This window comes from Anarhichas minor, unplaced genomic scaffold, assembly GCF_050575085.1.
Source record: "Anarhichas minor isolate MPS153535 unplaced genomic scaffold, ASM5057508v1 ptg000102l, whole genome shotgun sequence".
Classification (NCBI taxonomy): domain Eukaryota; kingdom Metazoa; phylum Chordata; class Actinopteri; order Perciformes; family Anarhichadidae; genus Anarhichas; species Anarhichas minor.
This window is the reverse complement of record NW_027466548.1, coordinates 925,001-949,876: the sequence shown is the minus strand read 5'-3', so window position 1 is coordinate 949,876 and position 24,876 is coordinate 925,001. Positions and strand designations below refer to the sequence as shown.

Here is a 24,876-nt window from a genome sequence, read left to right as displayed (position 1 = left end):
GCATCCAGCAAATGAAAAACCCTGGTACTCTGGTAAAATACTACAGGTTTATATGACCAAATATCAGCGCTGTAACGGTCCATGTTAAATGGTCTAATGTGCGTAATGTAGAACCAAAGTTGTGAATTTCACCCAGAAACACAAAGCTAATAGAACACCGTAAAACTTTACTTACCTCTGAGGCTAAAGCTATCCAGAGATACCAAAAAACTTCTCTGATGGAGTTTAACTTATGTGGCGCTAGCTGCTAGCTGCTAGCTGCTAGTGCTAGCTGCTAGTGCTAGCTGTATTGTTGGCGATATTCGCCACATTTCGTACATTTTAAACATGTTACACATCAACACCAATATGCTAAAGCTCTGCGACGATTAGCTAGCCTTAGCGGTTAGCCGATGAACTACGGAAGCAAACATAACAGTCATTTTTCTCGATCATTAGTTTTGTCTTTATTTAGTTTGTGTTAATCAATGGCTCCATTCTTCTTCATGTGTTTAACATGGATCTCTGTTAAATCATCGGTCCGTCTGGAGTTCTACAGGATGATTTGAACCTCACTTTAATAAGGTTTAGAATATATAGTTGGTGGTCGATCTTTTGAGATTGGAAGAAAGCAGACAGTTGAACTTCTCTGAGAGATAGATGGTAGATTGAGTTAATACAGTGAATCCTTATTCATGGCACAAACAGTCCTGCAGTCTTGGTTCAGATCTGGTTCTGCTGAATACTTTTACCTCAGGATCCATAACGTCCACTACGTTCTCCGCTGCCGTTCTTTTTCCTTCGTTTTGAGTGAAAAATCCAAACTTTTCCTGTTTGTCTGGCGGTCACCACCTGCTGTGATTTGAATCATCAGAATCTTTTTTACCTGTCAAACTAAATGTGATGGATGCAGCAGCTCTGCCCTGTTTTAAATGTTTTGGCTGAACCTTTGAAACGTCAGCCGTTCAAACCTGTGATCCGGATCAGACCGCTTCCTGTTCTGTAGGAGAGTCTCTATCGAGGTGTAACAGAACGCTCATCATCACATGGACTCAATTCAGTCACACTTTGATTAATAAACGAGTCACAGCTTACTAAACGTGACAGAAAGTCTGATCTGATTACAAACCAGAGTTGTAAACGTGATTACTTGTTTCTTGTGCTTTGTTTAGTTGCATATTAAATGAGATCATTGGGGATTCAATGCATACTGGAACACATACAACCATTCCATGCATTCCTTTTTCAGTTCTTTCAGTATTCTTTACTTTACTGAGGCTGCTCACTGCTCAGACACGGGCTGAATGTGATGTAATGTGCATCCCGCTTTGACTCAGCAGGAACAAACGTAGCATCAGTCATGAAGAAAACAGCGAGCGCAGCAGAACGTCGGTGTGGAAGCGTTCTGCAGAGAGCTGAGCATAGACAGCACTTCCTCTTCAAACCATGTATTCAGATATTCAGAGCTAGTTTAGTCTGATGCACTTCAGGATTGTGAGGAAACATTGAAACATGGAGGTACACTTGTATGATGGAGACAACAGGCAGTAACAGGTTTTTACAAAGAGAAATGAAAATGAAAGGAGTTTCCTGGTCACACATTCATTTTCTAGTACGTTCTGTGACCAGTACATGTGGTTCAGAAGGTGTTGAACGCTGTCAGGACTAAAATAGTCAGACTGACAGCTTGTCGAGTCTCGGTGAGGAGTCCGTGACTTTTGTTCCTGGAAGTCGCCGCTCTGGGTTTCTTCGTGGAAGACGTCCGGGCCGTTGTGCTCGTGTGTGGGGAGAAACCGTCAGAGTTAGTGGGAGACGTCCAGATGAACGCCACGTGGTCCCCCGATCCATTCGCCCCTCTCCTGTCCTGGTACTCCCCCGTCTCGAAAAGGGCCCATTTGGCCTGGTAGCCGGTCGACGGACCGGCGCGGCCTTCGTCGACCCAGAGCGGCGGCTCTGTGAACGGCGCAGAGTGCCGCTCCCTCCCTGGAGCTGCTTGCTGCCCACAGATGGGTTTCGTGTAACAGGGGCAGCCTAAGACAGTGGCCCGGGTTTGCCCCGCCCACGTCAGGAGCTTCGTTATGTTCTCCTCTTCCTCGCAAGCCCAGGGGTTATCCCCAAGCGTCATCACCTCCAGCGCTGCCAGCTTATCAAATATCCCCTCCGGCAGCCAGGAGAAGCGGTTGGCGTGCAGGTAGAACTGAGCCAGCCTCGGCAGCCGGTCCAACGAGCCCGGCAGGATCTGCGCGAGGTAGTTGTGCGACAGGTCGGCGCGCTCCAGGTTGTGCGGCATGTTGGTGGGCACGGTCCAGAACCGGTTGTGGCTGAGGTCGAGGGTCCGGAGGCTCGGCAGCGTGTTGTTGATGAAGACCACCCTCTCCAGCTCGTTGCCCGACAGGTCCAGGACCTTCAGGTTCCAGTGGTAGGCCGTGTCGTTCTTGTCCAGCGAGCGCAGGTGGTTCCCCGCCGCTCGGATGTCCCACAGCGAGCGCGGCAGGGCGGGGGGCAGCGTCTCCAGCCGGTTGTAGGACAGGTCCAGGGTCCGCAGGTGAGCGTAGTGGGTGAGCTGGCTCTCCAGACCCTGCAGGCTGTCAGAAGGGTGAAACATTAGGAAACACATTAAATATAATGTGATTTTATTATTAAGAGAATAGCTCCTACTGTGCAATCTTTATTCAACTTCTTCACTTCCACAAACTCTTTCTAAAGCTTTGTTTATCAGAAGTGGACGTAGTCATGGAGACGTCACCCGTTAGTTAGTGGACTCATGTTTTGAAGCCTCCAGTTCGCCGATTTCGCGGTTGCCATGTTTTTTTTTACAACCAGTGAACAGGAAGTGAGCATATCTGGACTGAGGAGGAGTGACGTAGAGACACTGTATACGTCTCTGGTAGAGACCTGTCAATCACTGTGTAGCCCCGCCCTAAAGCATCCCCTGCTTTATGGTCTGTTTGACTCTAAATGGACCATAATGTACTAAATGAACATCATGCTGTATTGAAGAAGACTTGAAACTAGAGATTGAGACCATAAACTCATGTTTACAATGTTTACTGAGGTAATAAATCAAGAGAGAAGTAGAGTCATTTTCTCATAGACTTCTATACAACCAGAGGAGTCGCCCCCTGGTGGACACTAGAGAGAATGCAGCTTTAACACATGAAGCTCTGACTTCACTTTGTCGCCTGGTTTATATTTGCGTGTGGCTGTTGGTTGCAATATTCTCCAAAGCGCCAGAGGACTTACAAACAAAATGAACTGAAGAATTTACGACAGAAAGCCAGAAACTAACCTCCACTATAGAGGAGGGATTATAATCATCTATAAACTCATATCTCATATTCATAAACTACTTTATTACCTTCATACAAACCTGTAGAGAAAGAAGTATTAAATGAAACAACGGTTGAACATCCTGTAAACTATTTGATTTGGCTGATAAATATTTACTCACATGTAGATTTTGAACACTTCCTGTTTCTTATCAGTGAACTATTTGTGACGTCACGAGTTCTATTGTTCCTGAGGACCTCTCGCATGCACAGAGCTGCTCACCTGTTAAAAGACAGGTTGAGGAAGTTGATGTTGTGCTGCAGGCCGGGCGGCAGATTGGTCAGGCCTCGGGAGGAGCAGTCCACCGCGCGGTGCCCCCGGCTGCAGGAGCACACGGTGGGGCAGATGGACACCACCCGACCCCCGAGCAGCCCACACAGTAGCAGGAAGAGGCAGGCGGTCATGGTCCGGGCTCTGGAGGACGACACACAGCGTTAAATAGAAGCAGCGCAGACAGATGACACCGTTTCATTTGTAACTCGTTTGTTTTCCATCTTAATTATGCATCTTAATTCAAATCTGCCTTATTCTTAGTGCAAAGAGTCCCATTTGTGATACTCTTAAAAGGTGCGAGTCATCCTGAGAGATAACTTGAAGCTCTGCCAGAGGGACCGGAGCTCAGAGTGCTGCAGTGAGACTCGGTTCATTCAGGGCGACACGCTAACTGCAGAAGACCGGAGCTCCATGTGCGTTTGTGTTTCCACAGACGGGACTGTGGGACACATTTTCTGTTGAATCCAGAAATGTTTTCACGCCGTTACATTATCTGGAGGCGGTTCATCGTCGCTGAATCCCTCTGTTTTTGTTTAAAGGCTGTACTTTCCATTTAAAACTAAAAAGCATAGATCTGCATGGAGACAGAGCCCTGTGTGGTTTACTGCATTCACTGGGCTCACAGTGAAGCGGCTCTCTCTGCTCAGGTTTAATGTGGCTCGTCCCGTTTGAAGTCACTCACCTCGTCCTCTCTAGTGTCGCTCCGTCATCCCTCCTCTCGGTTCTTCCTCCTGCAGTCTGTTGGAGTCTCTCAGCCTCTTTTCTCTGGAGGTTGTGCCTCTAAACATGCTGCCTGCAAGCGCCGGTGCCCCCCCCGTCCTGCTCTGTCGGATTCCAATGCAGCTGCAGGTTTGTTCAGGGGGAGGGGGAGGAGAGGAGGAGGAGGAGGAGGAGGAGGAGGAGGAGGAGGAGGAGGAGGAGAGGAGGAGGAGGAGAAGAGGAGGAGGAGGAGAGAGAGGGAGAGGAGGAGGGAGAGGGGAGAGAGGAGGGAGAGGAGAGGGGGGAGAGGAGAGGAGGAGGGAGAGAGAGAGAGAGGGAGGGGAGGAGGGAAGGAGGGAGAGAGAGAGAGGGAGACGGGGAGAATTGCAGCAGCGAGCCGGCCCACTCTGCTGCTGATGAGGCTAAAGAGTGTGTGTGTGTGTATGTGTGTGTGAGAGAGAGAGTGTGCACAGTTGAGTCTTTTGTGAGTTATTTCAGGGTACAACGAGTTAGAATAGTCTCATAATTCAATACTTTTCGTATCTAAACATAATGAATATTGAGCTGTCGTCTGTGATTTACTGAATAATGAACTCGCTGTAGTCCGACGGTTAGGACGACGCGTTCCTCTCTCAGGTTTGAATAAGTCTGATTATTAGTGGTTGGAGGACAGCAGTACTGTAGAGCTGTAGAAGTGTGTGATATGTGGAAGTGTGTTTGTGTTTAATGTGACATCCTAAACCACAACCACCCATTCATGTGACTCAAACCAACGTCACCAGGAGCTTCTCTTTCTTCTTTTATGTGCTGAACAGTCACAGTTCTCTTCAGACAAAAGGAAATAAACACAAATATAGTTTAACAAATGGCTTCACGATCAGAATTAACTTGATTAAATACATCAACACGCTGTTCTTAAGGTTTAAAATGACACATTGTGAAAACCACAAAGAACAGATCATAAACATCTTTCACCTCTAAAGTACTAACACCAAACCCGAAGGCTGCACAGAGAGCAACGCTGGAAGTATATTACACGGCTTGATGCTGTAAAATATTAGTTTTTTACAGAGACGGAGACTAAGTTCACTCTCAGACACCACAAGCTGGAAAATCTAAATAGGAAACCACAAAAACACATCATGGCCAAAAGAAAAGCAGAGTATGAGGTCACTGTGTTCAACAGAGACTTCCTCCTAAAACACAACACATTCATTGAAATAAGGAACATTTATTTTGACCAATTCAACTCTGTAATCAAAGAGTTTAATGAGCTCTCAACACACACACACGTAATTGTAATACTGTATATATATTATTATATAACTAATGTCGTGTTAATATTCATATTGATATTATTGTGTACTTTTTTTTATTTGATGCTTTGGTAACTTTATTTTTTCTGAATCTTTCATGTAAGTAAAGCCACATTTAATTAAATTAAATATACTTTCTAAAGGGAATCCAGCAAAGCTCTGGTTTGAGTCACAGAAACCTTCATGTAGAACCAGGTTGACTAATAGTACGAGTTCAACATCTCACATGATTTAGAAAAATACTTCTTCTGTAGTTTTAAGATGTTCTGAGTAGTTCATGACTTTTTCTTTTATTTGTGATCTTGTGTTTATTTGTAAGCGGAGAGACTTGGATGAACATCTCTTCTCTCCGATCATTTCCTCAAACAGTGATGAGGTCGTTTCCTGTGTCCTTGCTGCCTAGCAGCCAGTGACTGCGGAGGATCAGTTCACTCATGGTTGTCCAGGTGGAGTGGGGGGGTTTGCAGAAAGGTCTTGCATGTGGTTTGCCTCCGAGTTGTTCGTGCGCGGCATCTCGTTCGTCAGCGAGACGAAGTTCTCCACCTTCTCCGTTGGAGCGTCTCCGTTGCTTTTCGTCTCTGGAACGTCTCTGGCCGTCCCGTCGCTTCCACCGGCCTCTCGACCGAACAAACTCCCTTTATGTTCGCCTCCGAACGTGCTCGCCGGCGTCAAGTCTTCCAACTCCTCGCCGGCGTCCGGCAGCATGGACAGTCTCTTCGACAGCCTCTGAGTCAGGAAGCTGGAGAGGGAGATCCGGTTGGATGGCCTCATTGTCACCTGGCCGTTGTTGGCTCCGCCCTCGAGGAACGGCGAGGGACCGGCCCAGTCTCCAGTCGTTATCTGCTGCTTCTGAAGCTTCCGCTTCTTGATGTAGATCAGCAGGAAGCCCACCATCATGACTACCAGGGCTCCACCTATTACCCCCGCCACTGCTTTGCTGTGGTTCGATCCTTTAGCAGGCTTTTCTTTTCCCCCCGGACGTCTTTCCTTCGTCGTAGCGACGTGGAACGATGGCGTCTTTGTCGTGGCCTTTGGCGTTCTGTACAAACCGGGGGACTGCGTAGCTGTGACCGGGCTGGCGTTGGCGGTTTTATTCTCAACGGGTTCGGTAGATGCGTTGGTGGTAGAGACGAGGCTTGTGGACGGCGTTGGACGTGTGGATGGTCGGCTTGTTTCATCGTCGGTGGATTGAGTTTGGGCGGAGCTGCTTGGCGTTGGTGGTGTCCATGTGGTTGTGGTTGGGTCGCCGGCGTGACTGGTTGCGACTCTTGCTGCTGATGTTGTGAAGTTAAACTCCGTCGTGGACTTCACGCTTTCTGTTGAGCCGTTGAACCGAGACCATGTGGAGTTGGTTGGAGTTGCTGCTGTTCGAATCCCTGGTGGGAACATCTTAGAAGTTGTTTCCAGTGAAGGTTCGTCGCTGGGTCTCGTCCCGTTTTCTTGAACCACGATGGACCGAACGATGTGACGACCTGCGACCGGATCCAGGCTGGACGCCTCCCGTGTCGTCAGCTTGTCCTGCGTGGACTCGCTTGGTGTTACCTGCGTTCCTGTCGTCACATGGCTGAAGGTGTTATTCTGACCGGACGGCAGCGGCAGCAGCCACACCAACATCAGGCTCAGAAAGTTGATGGTCATTGTTTTTCTTCCGTCTTCTGGCTGGTTGCTAGAACAGAGGAAGTTCTTTAGTCAGAGATGCAGAGCAATACCATCTTATGCAATGTGCAGTGTTGCAATGTAAACTGCTGTTGTACCGTTTCCTCAAACTCTAAATAGACGTATGCGTCAGCGGTACATACAGAGTGTATTTAAAGTTTCTTTAGTTACATTTTACAATAGTCAAATATCTTCATCTAAAGGAGCTTTTCTGTTTAACGGAGAATTGTTGTCTTGTTAATTGTTGTTGATCATTTCTCTGTCTTTAGTTGTGGCGCTTTAGTTGTGATGAATCCATCAAAGTAGATGTTATCCTCGGCTCAGTCTCGGTACAGTTTTGTGAGGTAACTTTTCATCTTTTAGCACCAGCATCAATCCAAAGCACTGGAGTTATCAGATGCACCTCAGGTACATTAATAATTCATGATTAAATTGTACTTACCAATGACTTCACACCTCCAGTAGCCCCTCAGCTGTGTGGTTGCAGGATGTATTTAGAGGTAAATAGTTGGTCTTATTGAGTCCTCTGACTGAGAGCACAGCTCGGGGCATTGAAGGCTCCTCTCTGCTGAAACCTTGAGTCCTTCTTGCTTCACTTACAGGAAGTGTGACGTGTGAAGCCGACTCTGCATTCTCAGGTCTGATGTGCTAAAGATAGTAGTTCATGTTTCACACCAAAGCCTGACTGCATTCAAACATGTTAACGGTGAATCGTGCATAATAGAATTAAAGAAACATTTGTAGAAATGACTTTAATCGTCTCTGTCCTGTACATGAAGGACTGATGGTTTGAACTAGTGGAGCAACACATGTTGAGCCATCGTCCCAGAAATCATTCAAAACGACCTCAAGTCATCAAAACTTCTGAATGTTGTACTTTTACTTTGTTGTAGTAATTTATTGTGTTTTTTTCTTCATAAAAACACATTCAAATGATCAGGAAACAAAAGATTGTATTTATATCTATTAAAATAAATCTCTTCATTATTATTTTACTGAAGTATAATAATGTTCTTAGAGCTCGTGTTACGAAGGTAAACAGCTCATAATTCATCTCTAATATCTATTTTATATTCATGTGAAAACATCTCCTCAAACTACTGGATTTATTCAAGTTTATCACCAAAACTACATTTTACAGATGACATGTGAACACATCATGATAACGTTATAATGTACCTTCAGCCAGTACTCATGTTCACTGAGTAGAGCCTGAAGGCATCATAATGTAACTGAGCCTCCATTGGTTAGCCGTTAGGTTGTGGCGCTGCTTAGTCATACAGTTTTAGTAACGCGGTGCTTTACTGCACACGCACAGCTTTCAGACATGACTGCTACAAATACTGATGAAAGCATCTCACTTTAATTAGAATCATTATTTAGTATAAATATGTCTCAGGATTTGTTTTCAAATGCTTTAAAAATCTTTAGAAATCTACATTTGAGTAAATATTTTGCAGCTGAATCAACTTGTTCTCTGGATGTTCAACCCTTTGATTGATTACAAGACATTTATTTGACTCCTTTCTTAACCAGGATTGTATAAAGGTGTTAGTACGCATACGTGGTAGCACGTGGTGGTGCTGCTCATAATGTGCTGCATCTCTGCAGACCAGCGTGTCTTCAGGCCCACTCAGGCTCTCTCTTTGTTTCCAATAAAGGGAACAAGTGAGGCACAGAGTTCATGCGTCACTTCATATTTTAAAAGTACACGATTGTGTATCAGAAACTTCTCTGTTTGCTCTGAGCTGAAGCCGCCTGGTTGAAAGCTAGGATGTTGCTCATGAACACGCTTGTGAACGAGTTAGTGATAAAGTTAACACCACTTAGTGTCCGCTCAGACACGGACGGAGAGTCTACTAAGTTTAGCTCGCGCAGAAGATTAACCTCGATCTAATTCAGACACAGCAGCAGTCTACAGAAGAGCACAGGATCCGTTCAGCTCTACAGTCACAGCCTCCTCAACCTTCATTTACGTGTTCTAGTCGTGCACAGTGAAGAATGTTGTATTTCTGCTCACCACACCTTCAGTACTTCAGTACCTTCTGGCTGATCATTACTTCGAGTTATACTACTTGTTATAACTATGCATTCCTTAAAGAAGCCAATAGAAAAGGAACAAACGACACTGAAACGATGCAAAAGTTCATTTATTTAATACCCGACATTGTAACAGTTTCATATGTTATGAAAGAATCGGAAGTATTAGTCTGCAGTAAACATCATAAACAGAGATTCATGAACGCAACAAAGATTATTAGACGTTGTACCTTCTGACCATCGTCTCGGTGTCCTCTAGGAATCGGTCCTGTGATCTCTTTGATTCTCTAAAAGTCTGTTGATCTACTTATTTATTGTTTCCGCTCATTTTCTAAAACTGAGCCAAATCAAGCAGATTTAAAGTAAATGTAGAATTTGCTCAGCAAGTGTGTAGAACTATGTAGCACATGAGATGTTTAACGGTTCAACTTTAAAGGTTGAGAAACGTACCCTTCACGCTTTACACCACGTTTGTTTCTGTGTCTGACAGTAAGTTTGCCTCTTTGCTGCAGTACTATTCTCATTACTTCAACTTAAGTATTTCATAATATAAATACTTCCTCAGTTTCTCTCTCTGAAGTTTCTTCCGTTTTTCACCCTTAAAGGTGTTTTTTGAGAGCTTTTCCATGTCTTGATAGTTGGATAAAAGTATGTATTTTTTACTTTAATAAGTATTATTTTGCCAGAATATTTGAGTAGTTTGGCTTCTTGAGTGAAGAAAACAGGTTTTCTTAAATATATGTATTTATATTTCTCAAAGCAAGGTTTTGAAGAACTATCCTTGTTGGTGTGGGTTCAGTAACTCTGGTATTTAATCAGCACCAGTTGACAACATTTCAAGCGATGCCCAGGCGGCTGTTTCAGTAAAATTCTGTGAGGTGAAATAAACTGGATAGAACTTAAATAAAAGAAGTTAAACACATTAGCTGAACTGACTGGTTTGTGAGTGGAGTGGAGTGTCTGGGACTGGAGGTGGTCTAGGCGGGGTTACCTCCTCACACAACAAGGGGCATATCCTCCAGATCCCTGGGAATCTCCAGACAGGAGTCTCTGGAGCTGGAGCTCTGCATCTGACCGACCTTCTCTTCCAAAGACATCGCCGTGGCCCCTCTCTCCAGTCCTGCCCCGGCCTCCTCCCTCGCCTCTCGTATTTCAGCCTGCCTCTCGTCCTCCATCTCGCTGTCGGCTCTCACCTCCTCAAGCATGACGCTGGCATCGCACGGCCCAACCAGTCCTCCCGCCTCCTGCTGGTCGACGCCCCAGTACCCAGTACCGCTCACCAAGTCCATGTTGGACCGGGAGGATCGGGGGGCGTAAACCCGGCGCTGAATGAGGCAGACCTGACATGCCAGCACCACGGTGGCAACTAGCAGGCAGACGATCAACCCCCCCGCCGAGCCCAGAGCGATCAGACCCATCTCGGTGTCGATCAAGCAGTCTGCACGGGTACCGTCGGTGTCCGCGTCAAGTGAGTTTGTGCGGCCAGTGGTTGTGAGGCTGTGCTCCACGGCAGGCGTCGAGTTGCCGCCCTGATCTTCTGTTTCGTACGGCTGCACGGTCAAAAGGTTTCGGCCTGCGTCGGTGGGACAGAGCGGCAGCTGGTTGAGCAGGAGAAACAGCCAGAGGGAGGTTCTGGTTCCTTCCATTGTGCTCTGAAATTAAGAGCAGAAACGTGAACTTTCTGCATCACCTACCATGCAAAGTTGGCTTGTATTGACAATACTTACTTGACTTGGTCTTATGTGGAGGTGTTGTTGGAGAGATGCAGTGAGACACCTGCTGCAGACAGACTCTTGAGACGCTCTGAACGTTTCTGCTCTGGTTATTTCGGGGCCTCTTGTTGATACCGCAGATGCTGACGAGCTCTTACAAGAAGAGAGAGACAAAAATAGTGATGTAGTTTCTCAGAAGCCAAAAAAAAGACTAACACATTATGCCATGAACACATTTAAACGATACACTACTAACCCCAAACACAGAAATGCATTATTTACTCAAGAAGGCCTGAGTTTGACCTTGTCTGATTTCTTTTTTCTTTAGGTTCAAAACAGGCCAGATCAACGGTGACCTGCTCATCTACCATGTCCTCCTAACTCTCAAACCCTACTACGCCAAGCCCTACGAGATAGTGGTAGACCTAACACACGTAGGACCCAGCAATCGCTTCAAGACCGACTTCCTGTCCAAGTGGTTCGTGGTCTTTCCCGGCTTCGCCTACGAGAATGTAGCGGCCGTCTTCGTCTACAACTGCAACACCTGGGTGAGGGAGTACACCAAGTACCACGAGCGGCTGCTGACAGGCCTGAAGGGCAGCAAGCGGCTCCAGTTCATCGACTCTCCAGCTAAGCTTGCCGAACACATCGAACCGGACCAACAGAAGCTGCCCGCGGCCACGCTGACCCTGGAGGAAGACCTCAAAGTGTTCCATAATGCCCTCAAGCTGGCCCACAAAGACACCAAGGTCTCAATAAAGGTGAGGATGCCGCCGAAGGGCGAATGTAGCTCAGTCTGTGGGGGCTTGGTCTTTGGAACCTGAGGGTAGCTGCAGAGGTACCGAAACCGCAAACTGCTTCCAGGGCACTGTGGAGTAGCTTTTGTGAATACCTTGGAATACCTTGGAATAGACTGGAAGGATAAGATCAGAGAACGTTAGTACGATCAAGAGGAATTTGAGCAATGGGTTTAGGTTTTTCCTTAAACACTGTATGTTTTCTCGCTGGTCAGGTGGGCTCGACTGCAGTTCAGGTGACCTCTGCCGAGCGGACCCGCGTCCTCGGCCAGCCCGTCTTCCTCAACGACGTCTACTACGCCTCAGAGATAGAGGAGATTTGCCTGGTGGACGAGAGCCAGTTCACCCTCACCATGGCCAACCAGGGCACGCCACTCACGTTCATGCACCAAGAGTGTGACGCCATCGTCCAGTCCATCATCCACATCCGGACGCGCTGGGAGCTGTCGCAGCCGGACTCCATCCCACAGCACACCAAGATTCGACCCAAAGATGTTCCCGGCACTCTGCTCAACATCGCCCTGCTGAACCTGGGCAGCTCTGACCCCAGCCTCAGGTCGGTGCTGTAGGGCCTTTAGACTTATTCTAGCGAGATTATTCCACCTAAAACAACAGTAACATCACCAGCTTCCTTTTACTGAAGAAGTTGTAATTTCTGCTGTGGACTCCAAAAGCTCATCTGTTTGGTGTCTTTTGGTTTTGTGTCAGGAATTGCAAGTTCCAAAATGTTAAGACACTTGTGTTTTTGGCTGTAAATGTGGCTTAAGTTTAGAGCTAAATTACATATGAAGAAGCTGTTATGTCCACCCAAATCTATTTGGGATGAGAGTCAACGGAGTCATGATAAAACTTCAGAACATTGGGGGTGGGGGGGGGGGTTTGCACTACTCTTGACAGGACTTAACACCTCTCACTTGTTGTCCTTCCCACTTCCAGGTCGGCGGCTTACAATCTGTTGTGTGCATTGACCTGCACCTTCAACCTGAAGATAGAGGGCCAGCTGCTGGAGACGTCGGGCCTTTGCATCCCCGCCAACAACACCCTCTTCATCGTCTCCATCAGCAAGACTCTGGCAGCCAACGAGCCCCATCTGACACTGGAGTTTCTGGAGGAGTGCATCTCAGGCTTCAGCAAGTCCAGTAAGTCCACTTAACAGGACTCCTGCAGTCACTTCATAACTTGGAAGGTTTTTTTTGCTTGCTTGCTAAAAAACTGCCTTTTTTCAGGGTTTGTGCAAAGATGTTTATGGGAGGTCACATATTCATTACATAAAATGATTATCAGCTCAACTGGAGTGGAAATGAGACAAGTACTAAGAATCTAACAACCCTGCTAGCAGCTCCTAGAAGCCATGCTGCTCTTTACAAACACCACAACCTCTGATGTTTTCTATTTATTAAGCCCTGTGCTCCCACGAAATAGACTAAAAAAACATTTTAGTTCTTTCAGTTATTTATGGAAAGTTATAAAAAGGTCACAATGAATCCTTGTTTTTTCACATTATGTGAAGCAGGCGAGAACACCTTTTTTTTTTTTACTGCAGCTTTTGAAAGTGTTGCCAGTGATTTGGGTTTAGTCCACTTTCATGGATGAGTGTGGTTCTTTTGTTTTGGTTGATTATGATTGACTCTCACTACACACATGATGGATGATCAATTCGTCCTTTCTGTGATTTAAACCGCTGTGTTCTACCACCAAGGCTACAGCAGGTGTTTACAATATGTTTGTGAGAACTACAACATAAACTTAAACAAACATAATAAAGGCGGGGCTACACAGTGATTGACAGGTCTCTACCAGAGACGTATACGGCGTCTCTACGTCACTCCTCCTCAGTCCAGATATGGTCACTTCCTGTTCACTGGTTGCAAAAAAACAAGATGGCGACGGCCAAAACGCTGAACTCGAGGCTTCAAACCATCAGTCCACAAACCAATGTTAAGTTTAAGTTGCTTTAGGTTTTGCCCAGCGACAGGAACCCTTCTCTCCTGGATGACAGCCCTGTTTGAATATTAAAAAGTAAATGTATATCAATCGTGTTTGTTTTTTCTATCGCAGGTATCGAGCTGAAGCATCTCTGCCTGGAGTACATGACGCCCTGGCTGCTCAACCTGGTTCGCTTCTGCAAACACAACGATGACGCCAAGCGCCAGCGCGTCACCGCCATCTTGGACAAACTCATCACCATGACGATCAATGAGAAGCAGATGTACCCCTCCATCCAGGCGAAGATCTGGGGCAGCCTGGGCCAGGTGGGTCCGCCACACCGACTGCCCCGATGAGTGTAAACGGGTCGTGGATCTTCACCTCTGACTCTCTCACTGTGTGTCCTCAGATAACCGACCTGCTGGATGTGGTGTTGGACAGCTTCATTAAGACCAGCGCCACCGGAGGACTGGGCTCCATCAAGGCGGAGGTCATGGCTGATACTGCAGTGGCTCTGGCTTCAGGGAATGTCAAGCTTGTCTCCAGCAAGGTGAGCTAATGCATTCTGGATCAGTGTCTGCAGAGTCACCTGTGTGAGCCAATACTCCACCCATCATGGAGTCATGTAATTCAAAAACCCTCTACATGGTGCTTCCATCGTTGTGTACAATAACTTCAGCCTGGTTGCATCAAATTCAGAAGGTTGACTTTGGTAGCAGAGGAACCTTATGCAACGAGAGTCCCGCCAACTTATGACAAATGGAAGACTTGTGAAAGTTGGAGTTCAAAAGTACTTTGTTATTAAGATTCTATGTAATTTGTCCCTCCATCCAAACTACCTGTTCAATGAAGTTCACCCTAACCCTCCATGTAACACGGTATCATTATAAGAGGAACACTGTCGGTAAATGTCTTCATTGAAGGTTCATTTAGGATTATTTTGGGTTTCTTATTACCCAGCTTGATGGAAAAGGTCGACATGATGAATGATGATCTTCGTCTTCATCACTTCAGCTCCACAGAGACTCTTCCTCATTCTTTCTTCACTAAACTTTGAGTTTTACTCTTCATAGATTTTGGAATATGGGCTGTGATGATTATCTTTACTCATGAATGATGTATCAAAACGTGTCACACTTATTCCAGTTTAATCTCACAGATCGTACAGAATGCAACAGACTGCATCAGTTTACTTAAAGTTTATAACATTAATAATATTACAGGTTCAATACCACCAGAAACTACCTTTCAGCATACTTGTTACATGAAACGTTACATTTACTTCAACATACTGTTACAGCAAACATGCGTGTTATTATAATAATAACTTTATTTATACAGCACCTTTAATAACAGAGTTTACAAAGTGCTTTTGTCAAAGCAGCAAAAGAAAGGAAATAATGAGACAATCGATACGATAAATATAAAATAAATAATTCAGTAAAATCAACAAATAAAAATAAAACAGTAAAGTGACGACATCACATGTCTGTAACGTGTTTAAAGTCCATAACATTTGTATAAAATGGTTGTATTAATTCTCGCTATGTGACTTATGGTTATTAGAGGGTTAGTTCCTGCACCACTTTGACTCTGACCAGCGTTAAATGTAATAATTACTTACTTAACGGGAGAATCCGACGCTGTAAATCACTGCAGTGATAAAGAGAAGAAGTCCTTCCCTCTCCACCATCAGCTGTGAGAAACAAACACAGCACAATAGAAAAGCCAGGCCCCGGCTCCTATTATGGCCGACTGCCGCTCCGCTCTCAATGGTGGCCTTTGTGAGGATTGTTGACCCAGAAGAAGCCCGTCAGTGTTTAAGTTGAAGTGCTGCCCCTTCTTCCACTGATTCTGTTGTTTCACCAAAAAAGTTGAATTTAAGAAAATCTGGTTTAAAAATACTGGACCAAACGGTCCATGTTTTTAACAGCGTGGCTGTCTGATGTCACCACACCAACACATGCTGCTGTCTTATTGGTTATAAGTAAAGCTGTATTTTCATATGTATCAGCTCCATATCTAAAAAAAAAATAAGTCTGTTATGGTCTTGTAGCTTTTGGGCTCAGTAGATTTAACTACAACTTCTACACAATGACATCGTCTGAGAGTTTGATAAGTTATTTATTAGTGGTGTAACAGACCTTAGTGGATCCGTACAGATCCAGAACTCATGTGAACCTCAGATTACCGTTAACCATCAGAGTGTAAATAAAGTTTACCATTAACCATCAGTGTAAATAAAGTTTACCGTTAACCATCAGTGGAAATAAAGTTTACCGTTAACCATCAGAGTGTAAATAAAGTTTACCGTTAACATCAGTGTAAATAAAGTTTACCATTAACCATCAGTGTAAATAAAGTTTACCGTTAACCATCAGTGTAAATAAAGTTTACCGTTAACCATCAGAGTGTAAATAAAGTTTACCGTTAACCATCAGTGTAAATAAAGTTTACCATTAACCATCAGTGTAAATAAAGTTTACCGTTAACCATCAGTGTAAATAAAGTTTACCGTTAACCATCAGTGTAAATAAAGTTTACCGTTAACCATCAGAGTGTAAATAAAGTTTACCGTTAACCATCAGTGTAAATAAAGTTTACCGTTAACCATCAGTGTAAATAAAGTTTACCGTTAACCATCAGTGTAAATAAAGTTTACTGTTAACCATCAGAGTGTAAATAAAGTTTACCGTTAACCATCAGTGTAAATAAAGTTTACCATTAACCATCAGTGTAAATAAAGTTTACCGTTAACCATCAGTGTAAATAAAGTTTACCATTAACCATCAGAGTGTAAATAAAGTTTACCGTTAACCATCAGTGTAAATAAAGTTTACCGTTAACCATCAGTGTAAATAAAGTTTTAACGTGAACCATCAGAGTGTAAATAAAGTTTTAACGTTAACCATCAGAGTGTAAATAAAGTTTTAACGTTAACCATCAGAGTGTAAATAAAGTTTTAACGTTAACCATCAGAGTGTAAATAAAGTTTAACGTTAACCATCAGAGTGTAAATAAAGTTTAACGTTAACCATCGGAGTGTAAATAAAGTTTAACGTTAACCATCGGAGTGTAAATAAAGTTTAACGTTCACCATCGGAGTGTAAATAAAGTTTAACGTTAACCATCGGAGTGTAAATAAAGAGACCGCTAACGGCTAACCAACAGGAGGAGAGCTAGTAACGTTAGCAGCACCGCTAACGGCTAACCAACAGGAGGAGAGCTAGTAACGTTAGCAGCACCGCTAACGGCTAACCAACAGGAGGAGAGCTAGTAACGTTAGCAGCACCGCTAACGGCTAACCAACAGGAGGAGAGCTAGTAACGTCAGCAGCACCGCTAACGGCTAACCAACAGGAGGAGAGCTAGTAACGTTAGCAGCACCGCTAACGGCTAACCAACGCAGGTTCACTTCAGTTACACTATGATGCCTTCAGGCAATAAATGAGGACCATGAAAACATTATAAAATAAATGAAACAGAAAAGCGACGACATCACATAAAAGTGTTTAAACGTTCTCTTGTTGTCTGCCGGCAGGTGATTGGTCGGATGTGTAAGATCATCGATAAGACTTGTCTGTCTCCGACACCCACTCTGGAGCAGCACCTCATGTGGGACGACATCGCCATCCTGGCCCGCTACATGCTCATGCTGTCCTTCAACAACTCTCTGGACGTGGCCGCTCACCTGCCCTACCTGTTCCACGTGGTCACCCTGCTGGTGGCCACCGGGCCGCTCTCCCTCAGGGCCTCCACCCACGGCTTGGTCATCAACATCATCCACTCGCTCTGCACCTGCTCACAGCTCAACTTCAGCGGTGAGGACACACACACACACACACACACATCCTCACAGACATCCACACACACACACACATCCTCACAGACATCCACATACACACACACACACACACACACACATCCTCACAGACATCCACACACACACACACACACACACACACACACACACACACATCCTCACAGACATCCACACACACACACTAACACACACACACACATCCTCACAGTCATCCACACACACACACAACCACATATCCACACTACCACACACACACACACACACACTACCACACACACACACACAGGATCCTCTCAGCTCTGGTCGGGGAGTTTCATACTACGCGCCTAGACGGGGTTAGAGTCCCGCGTCCAATTGTCCGGGTTAGAGTCCCGAGGCGGGGTTGGAGTCCCACGCTAAATAAGACCTCAGGGAGGCCGGGTTAGAGTGTTTCAATGACTGTTTTTATTGTTTCAATGTATGTTCTTAATTGTTTTTTAAATCTCTTTTGCCTTATGTTTTGATGCTTTTAATGGTTTTATGTGAAGCACTTTGAATTACCCTGTTGTTGAAATGTGCTATACAAATAAACTTGCCTTGCCTCTATAAATGGTTTATAAAGTTAGATTTAGTTAACTTTCTCCTCTTATTTTCTTCAGAGAGAGTTTGATTTCCTGCAGCTCAGAGTGTTTCCCAAGCCGCAGTTTTTGTGTCAAAACTATCTCCATGTGTTGTGTTGTTGTGATGTCTCCAGAGGAGACGAAGCAGGTTCTGAGGCTGAGTCTGACCGAGTTCTCGCTGCCTAAGTTCTACCTGCTGTTCGGCATCAGCAAAGTGAAGTCGGCCGCCGTCATCGCGTTCCGCTCCAGCTACAGAGACCGCTCGTTCTCCCCCGGGTCCTACGAGAGGGAGACCTTCGCCCTGTCCTCCCTGGAGACCGTCACAGAGGCCCTGCTAGAGATCATGGAGGTCTGTTCCTCTCCTGTTTACCATGAAATAATAAACATCAAGCTAACAATTAGGTGATAGTCAAAAGCTGGTGGATGATCAGGACCATGAAGATCAAATAATATATATAAATAAATATATAAATATGTGTAAATTCAGTTTGTTAAATGCTTATTTGTTATTTGATTGTGGAACAAGACACTGAAAGAAGACGACTAAGACTGAAATGCAACAAGCAGTTCATATTTATGTCTCTGTGTCCCTGTGTCTCTCTGTCGTCTCTGTGTCCATGTGTCTCTGTTGTCTCTGTGTGTCTCTGTCTCTCTGTGTCTCTGTGTCTCTGCTGCAGGCTTGTATGAGGGACATCCCGGCCTGCAAGTGGTTGGACCAGTGGACCGAGCTCGCTCAGAAGTATGAACCTCGTCCTCGTGTTTAAGCTCTGTTGAGATTCTCTAACAGACCGTGATGTGTTCACGTGTCATCTGTAAAATGTAGTTCTGGTGATAAACTAGAATAAATCCAGTAGTTTGAAGGAGATGTTTTCACATGAATATAAAATAGATATTAAGATGAATTATGAGCTGTTTAACTTCCTAACACGAGCTCTAAACACATTATCATACATATAAAGATAATAATGAAGAGATTTATTTAAATCTATATAAACACAATCTTTATTTCCTGATCCTTTGAATTGTGTTTCCTGTAAAATAACCTCTTTAGACGACGATAACAAAGTAAAAAGAACAACATTCATAATTGTTGTAGGTTATATTGACTTCAGGATGGTTGATGATGATTATGGGGAAGATTCTTTGAAAAGTCTTTTATATTTTATATCTTTTATATTTAGTGACTTCTAAAACTAGTGCTGGTCGCTGTTTTCACAATAAAAGACACGACAGCATGTTTTCTTAATGGAGCTTCCTCTGTGCTGGTTTCTCCAGAGTTGCTTTGGGAACATGGATGTGCCGTATATCTGTATATATATATATATATATGTGTGTGTGTGTGTGTGTGTGTGTGTGTGTTCGTTCGTTCGTTCGTTCCAGGTTTGCGTTCCAGTACAACCCGTCTCTGCAGCCCAGAGCTCTGGTGGTGTTCGGCTGCATCAGTAAGCGGGTGAGCCACGGCCAGATCAAGCAGATCATCAGAATCCTCAGCAAGGCCAGTCCTCTGCTGAGCATCGACCGGGTGAGACAGCGTCACTAACTGACATCTGGGGGGTACTCGCATCAGAGTCATCCTCAAACTGTGTTAGGCTTTTATTTTGTTAACCCTCTGAACCCCAAAAACCCACCGGCGGGATTGAAAAGCATGTTTTCTTTCAACTATCACCAAAACTTCGTTTCTCACAACTAGAAAATGTAAAAACAGACATTATCTTCAGGGTTTCATCTTTCCCACGGCCCATGAACTCATCAATTGCTTCAGTCAAAAGGTTTTAATAACTGTTCATACAGGATTACCGTATTTTCCGCACTATAAGGCGCACTTAAAAGCCTTTAATTTTCTCAAAAAACGACAGTGCGCCTTGTAATCCGGAGCGCCTTATATATGGATCAATTGGTTAATTGGTTGATCCATACTGGTTGTACACGGCGCTCTGTCAAAATGTTTCAGTACGACTGGTAAACTACAAAGCCGCACCGCGGTAAACACCGGTACTGTGCTTACTCCTAGTCCAACACCACTTGTGTGTATAAAGACCCCAAAATGGCACCTTTCAAGAGACACGCTTACGACGCTATTCTATTCTATGCGCCTTATAATCCGGTGCGCCCTATATATAAAAACAGTTCTAAAATAGGCCATTCATTGAAGGTGCGCCTTATAATCCGGTGCGCTTTATAGTGCGGAAAATACGGTATTTGTATATTGTAACAGCTCATCCATCATATATCTTGTTGTTGTGCTGACTCGTGAGTCTCTTGGCCCCTCCTCTTCCTCAGGGTCTGGAGAGCTGTCTGAAGGGTCCGGACAACTACAACAGCCAGGTGTTGATCGAGGCCACGGTCATCGCTCTGACCAAGCTGCAGCCGCTCCTCAGCAAGGTACGCCCCAACCAGCCCCCGTCTGTTGTGATTGTACCTGCAGCTGCTCATTGAGGGGAGAAGGGTGATCAGTGGCTACTCTATGGATTATGAACTATCAGTATGCCTGATGTGTGTCTGGCTGACACACACTGGTTTGAAAATGAAGTTGAATTAGACAAAAACACAGCAAGAACAGACTGTGTGTGCTCCACCTTTACACATAGCGTCGTCTTATTGAGCGCCAGCACAGAGAGGCACGAAGAGGACACGGAGTTCATCTTTAACCGTGTGTGTGTGTGTGTGTGTGTGTGTGTGTGTGTGTGTGTGTGTGTGTGTGTGTGTGTGTGTGTGTGTGTGTGTGTGTAGGACTCTGAAATGCACAAAGCTCTGTTCTGGGTGGCGGTCGCTGTGCTGCAGCTGGACGAGGTCAACCTGTACTCGGCTGGAACCGCCCTGCTGGAGCAGAACCTCCACACGCTGGACACCATGCGGGTCTTCAATGACAAGGTGAAGCACACACACACATAATAGCGTCACACTAAATCCAAATGTACAGCCTCAGACTGCAGCGACCAGTGAACAGGAAGTGACCATATCTGGACTGAGGAGCAGTGACGTAGAGACCTGTCAATCACCGTGTAGCCCCGCCCTAAAGCATCCCCTGCTTTATGGTCTGTTTGACTCTAAATGGACCATAATGTACTAAATGAACATCATGCTGTATTGAAGAAGACTTGAAACTAGAGATTGAGACCATAAACTCATGTTTACAATGTTTACTGAGGTAATAAATCAAGAGAGAAGTAGAGTCATTTTCTCATAGACTTCTATACAACCAGAGGAGTCGCCCCCTGGTGGACACTAGAGAGAATGCAGCTTTAACACGTGAAGCATCGGCTTCACTTTACTGAACCGGAGGTTGTCTCCTGGTTTTGAACACAAAGTAATTTCATTTAAAAGTATCTTCAGAAATCTGCAAAAAGCAGATTATGGTTTGCTCCTATGACTGTGCATGTTTTGTTTGTTTTTAAATGATGACGACTTCCTCTTCCTCTTCCTCCTCCTCCTCTTCTGACATGTGCTCCTCCAGAGTCCAGAGGAGGTGTTCATGGAGATCAGGTGTCCTCTAGAATGGCACTGTAAGCAGATGGATCACTTCGTGGGCCTCAACTTCAGCGCCAACTTCAACTTTGCGCTGGTGGGCCACCTGCTCAAAGGTAAAGCAAGAAGCTCCTTCTGCTGGACGTCCTTTAACAATGTTTTCATGGTTCATGGTCCTCATTGTCCCTCTCTTGTGTCTCCAGGCTACAGACACCCGTCTCCCACCACAGTAGCGAGGACTGTGAGGATCCTGCACACGCTGCTGGCTCTGATCAGCAAGCATCTGAAATGTGACAAGTTTGAGGTCAACACCCAGAGCGTGGCCTATCTGGCTGGTGCGTCACACACATCCTCACTCGTACTCAATGATGTCTTTGTTTACTGCAGTCATTCTCATATTCAATGTCATGTTCACAGAAGAAATATGAAAACAAGTTAGAAATCTCTGTTCCTGGTTGTGATGTTTAGTTTCTGCACTTCTGATATCGCTACTTTATACGATACGGACGTCAATATTCTGGAAAATCTGTTCGGCAGTTTCCACCTCGAGGTCTACAAATTACATTTGATTTGATAAAAGTCCTTAAAATATTTGTGTGTGTGTATATATAGATATATAGATAGATAGATAGATAGATATACAACATCTTTTATATAATAATATAATGAGAAAGAAAGGATGAGAGTTCTAGTATCTATAAACCAAACGATCCCGTCCCTCGTCTCCTCTTCTGTTCAGCCCTGCTCACCGTCTCGGAGGAGGTCCGAAGTCGCTGCAGCCTCAAACACAGGAAATCCCTCCTGATCTCTGACCTGTCCATGGACCCGGTCCCCATGGACACGTACTCCACGCACATCATGGACCCCAGCTGCAGGTGAGCCGAGGGAGACCTGATCCCAGTGAGTCCCGGTACACCACGAGCGGTCTTAAAATGAAACTCTCCGTTCTCCTTCAGAACCCTGCGGGAGACTCAGCCCTGGACGTCGCCTCAGGTGTCGGAGCGCTACCTGTCGGCCCACCACTACCCCACGGTGGGTCAGATCAGCCCGCGCACACGCAAGTCCATGAGCCTGGACATGGGGCAGCCCTCACAGGCCAACACCAAGAAGCTGCTGGGTACGACCGCTCCATCGCTCCTCCAGCTCTCTGTACACCGTCATGTGACCTCGCAGCATGAACACTAGAGGGCCAACTAACTGAACCAGAACCAGCTTCACTACACACACAAGCAACGTGACTCTGGTTTCACTTTGCTCTCATCTACAAACATAGAATATACAAAGACACAAGAAACATTACAGACGACAAAGTAGAACAGAGAAACTAAGCTTTAACTTTGAACTACTATGTACAACATGAATACATGTAGAGGAACGTACATGAAGCTAAAGAACAATGACAATGGATTTGGGATATTAGTGCAAATGAACTGTGAGGAATTAAAGAGACGAGTGAACCCAGACATCTGCTCACAGACTGTAGATGTAACCGCTACAGAGGAGGATTATAATCACCTATAAACTCGTATCTCATGTTCATGAACTACCCCATTACCTTCATACAACCCTGTAGATAGAGAAGCATTACATGTTATAAAGAAACAAAGGTTGAACGTCCTGTAAACTGATACATATTGACTCGCATGTAGATGTTGAACACTCACTAACACTGTTTCTAAAGCTTCTAACAATGAATCGTCCTTTGTAAATCCTGCGATAGTGTTTCTATCAGTGAGTATCTGTGACGGTCACGTGATCACATGCACCGAGTTACAGACCTGCGACTCAGCCGGCTTCACTGCAGCGAGTGTAGACTCGGGTTTAAATGAGTGTAAATGTCTGCTGTTGGCTCCCTCCAGGCACCAGGAAGAGCTTCGATCACCTCATATCGGACTCTAAAGCACCGAAGAGACCAGAGATGGAGTCGGGTATGACCACGCCCCCTAAGATGAGGCGAGTAGCGGAGAACGACTACGAGATCGGTGAGCTTCCTTCTGCGTCCTCATGTCTCCTGGTGTTTTATGTTTGAGATGTTTCACGTAAAGCCTCCCGTTGTTTCATCATCACAGAGACTCAAAGAATGGGGAACTCTCACCTGCGCAAGGTGTCCGTCTCCGAGTCCAACGTCCTGCTGGACGAGGAGGTGCTGACCGACCCAAAGATCCAGGCTCTGCTGCTCACTGTGCTGGTGAGGAAACCTGAGCATCACGACGGACACAGCAAGTGTCTGCTCCTGTTTGTTTACACACCGTTTCTTTGTGTTTAAGGCCACGCAGGTGAAGTACACCACGGACGACTTCGACCAGAGGATCCTGTACGAGTACTTGGCCGAGGCCAGCGTTGTCTTCCCAAAGGTGTTTCCTGTCGTGTGAGTGGAGTTCTCTCTTTGTTGGGATGTTTATGGGGGTTTTCTCCGTCTCAGTATGTTCCACATGGGAGCAGCTGAGAGCAACATCTGGTGGTACAAGTCAGTGTCCTGGTCCTCACTCCGGCCTTAGGCTGAGTTTATAGTCTCCAGAAAAAGACCTGTGATAAGATGGTGTGTGTAGACGTGAAGTTCAGGATACCAACGAGCCAGTGGAGCGCTCTGACAAACAGACCTGGAGTCAGTTTGTCTCCTTGTTGGGAACAAGTTAAAATAGATGCTGTTTGTGCAACAGATGACTTTCATCAAACCAACAGTCAGAGTCTGTCTCTGTGCAGCTGACCTCAGGTCTGTCTCTGTGCACCTGACCTCAGGTCTGTCTCTGTGCACCTGACCTCAGGTCTGTCTCTGTGCAGCTGACCTCAGGTCTGTCTCTGTGCAGCTGACCTCAGGTCTGTCTCTGTGCAGCTGACCTCAGGTCTGTCTCTGTGCAGCTGACCTCAGGTCTGTGGTACAGAGACAATGAACCTGAAGTCTCAGTTAAGTGTCAGATGTGATGAAACATATTAAAATGCTCTTACAGAAGTCAGAAGTGTATTTAGATCAAAGCCTTCTTCATCTATATGTTTGTGTCTCCTCCTCCTCCTCCTCTTCTTCAGCCACAACCTGCTGGACTCTAAGATCAACACGGTTCTGTCCATGTGTCAGGACACCAACCTGCTGAACCCGGTCCACGGCATCGTGCAGAGTGTGGTGTACCATGAGGAGTCGCCCCCCCAGTACCAGCCCTCCTACCTCCAGAGTAAGACACACTTCTAGGGGGGGGGGGGTATGACATGCTGTAAAGGTCCCGCGATGTAATCAAACCGGTGACGTTGCAGTAACACTCCACGACCG

At 45.5% G+C, this 24,876-nt stretch overlaps 3 protein-coding genes across 3 annotated transcripts in view; 1 reads left to right on the top strand and 2 right to left on the bottom strand.

The window, feature by feature from the left end:
* Window positions 1-24,876, top strand: part of LOC142939558 (neurofibromin) — an 82,829-nt gene that overhangs the window by 49,302 nt on the left and 8,651 nt on the right. Inside the window, exons 36-54 of the mRNA XM_076082759.1 lie at window positions 11,334-11,766; window positions 12,018-12,358; window positions 12,739-12,941; window positions 13,861-14,054; window positions 14,138-14,278; window positions 17,269-17,548; window positions 18,284-18,498; window positions 18,827-18,888; window positions 19,530-19,671; window positions 20,430-20,531; window positions 20,880-21,020; window positions 21,604-21,730; window positions 21,818-21,949; window positions 22,354-22,489; window positions 22,571-22,731; window positions 23,474-23,596; window positions 23,684-23,802; window positions 23,882-23,982; window positions 24,639-24,781. Of these exons, the coding sequence (XP_075938874.1) occupies window positions 11,334-11,766; window positions 12,018-12,358; window positions 12,739-12,941; window positions 13,861-14,054; window positions 14,138-14,278; window positions 17,269-17,548; window positions 18,284-18,498; window positions 18,827-18,888; window positions 19,530-19,671; window positions 20,430-20,531; window positions 20,880-21,020; window positions 21,604-21,730; window positions 21,818-21,949; window positions 22,354-22,489; window positions 22,571-22,731; window positions 23,474-23,596; window positions 23,684-23,802; window positions 23,882-23,982; window positions 24,639-24,781 (3,296 nt within the window). The remainder of the gene's footprint in view (window positions 1-11,333; window positions 11,767-12,017; window positions 12,359-12,738; window positions 12,942-13,860; window positions 14,055-14,137; window positions 14,279-17,268; window positions 17,549-18,283; window positions 18,499-18,826; window positions 18,889-19,529; window positions 19,672-20,429; window positions 20,532-20,879; window positions 21,021-21,603; window positions 21,731-21,817; window positions 21,950-22,353; window positions 22,490-22,570; window positions 22,732-23,473; window positions 23,597-23,683; window positions 23,803-23,881; window positions 23,983-24,638; window positions 24,782-24,876) is intronic.
* Window positions 1,619-3,934, bottom strand: LOC142939555 (oligodendrocyte-myelin glycoprotein-like). Its single transcript, XM_076082754.1, has 2 exons — window positions 3,532-3,934; window positions 1,619-2,564 (listed from the first exon to the last, which is right to left on the bottom strand). Exons 1-2 carry the CDS (start codon window positions 3,711-3,713, stop codon window positions 1,619-1,621), a joined length of 1,128 nt encoding a protein of 375 aa, XP_075938869.1. The 5' UTR covers window positions 3,714-3,934.
* LOC142939576 (uncharacterized) lies at window positions 5,497-7,788 on the bottom strand. The gene is made up of 2 exons (XM_076082782.1): window positions 7,696-7,788; window positions 5,497-7,263 (listed from the first exon to the last, which is right to left on the bottom strand). Exon 2 carries the CDS (start codon window positions 7,233-7,235, stop codon window positions 6,030-6,032), a length of 1,206 nt encoding a protein of 401 aa, XP_075938897.1. The 5' UTR covers window positions 7,236-7,263; window positions 7,696-7,788; the 3' UTR covers window positions 5,497-6,029.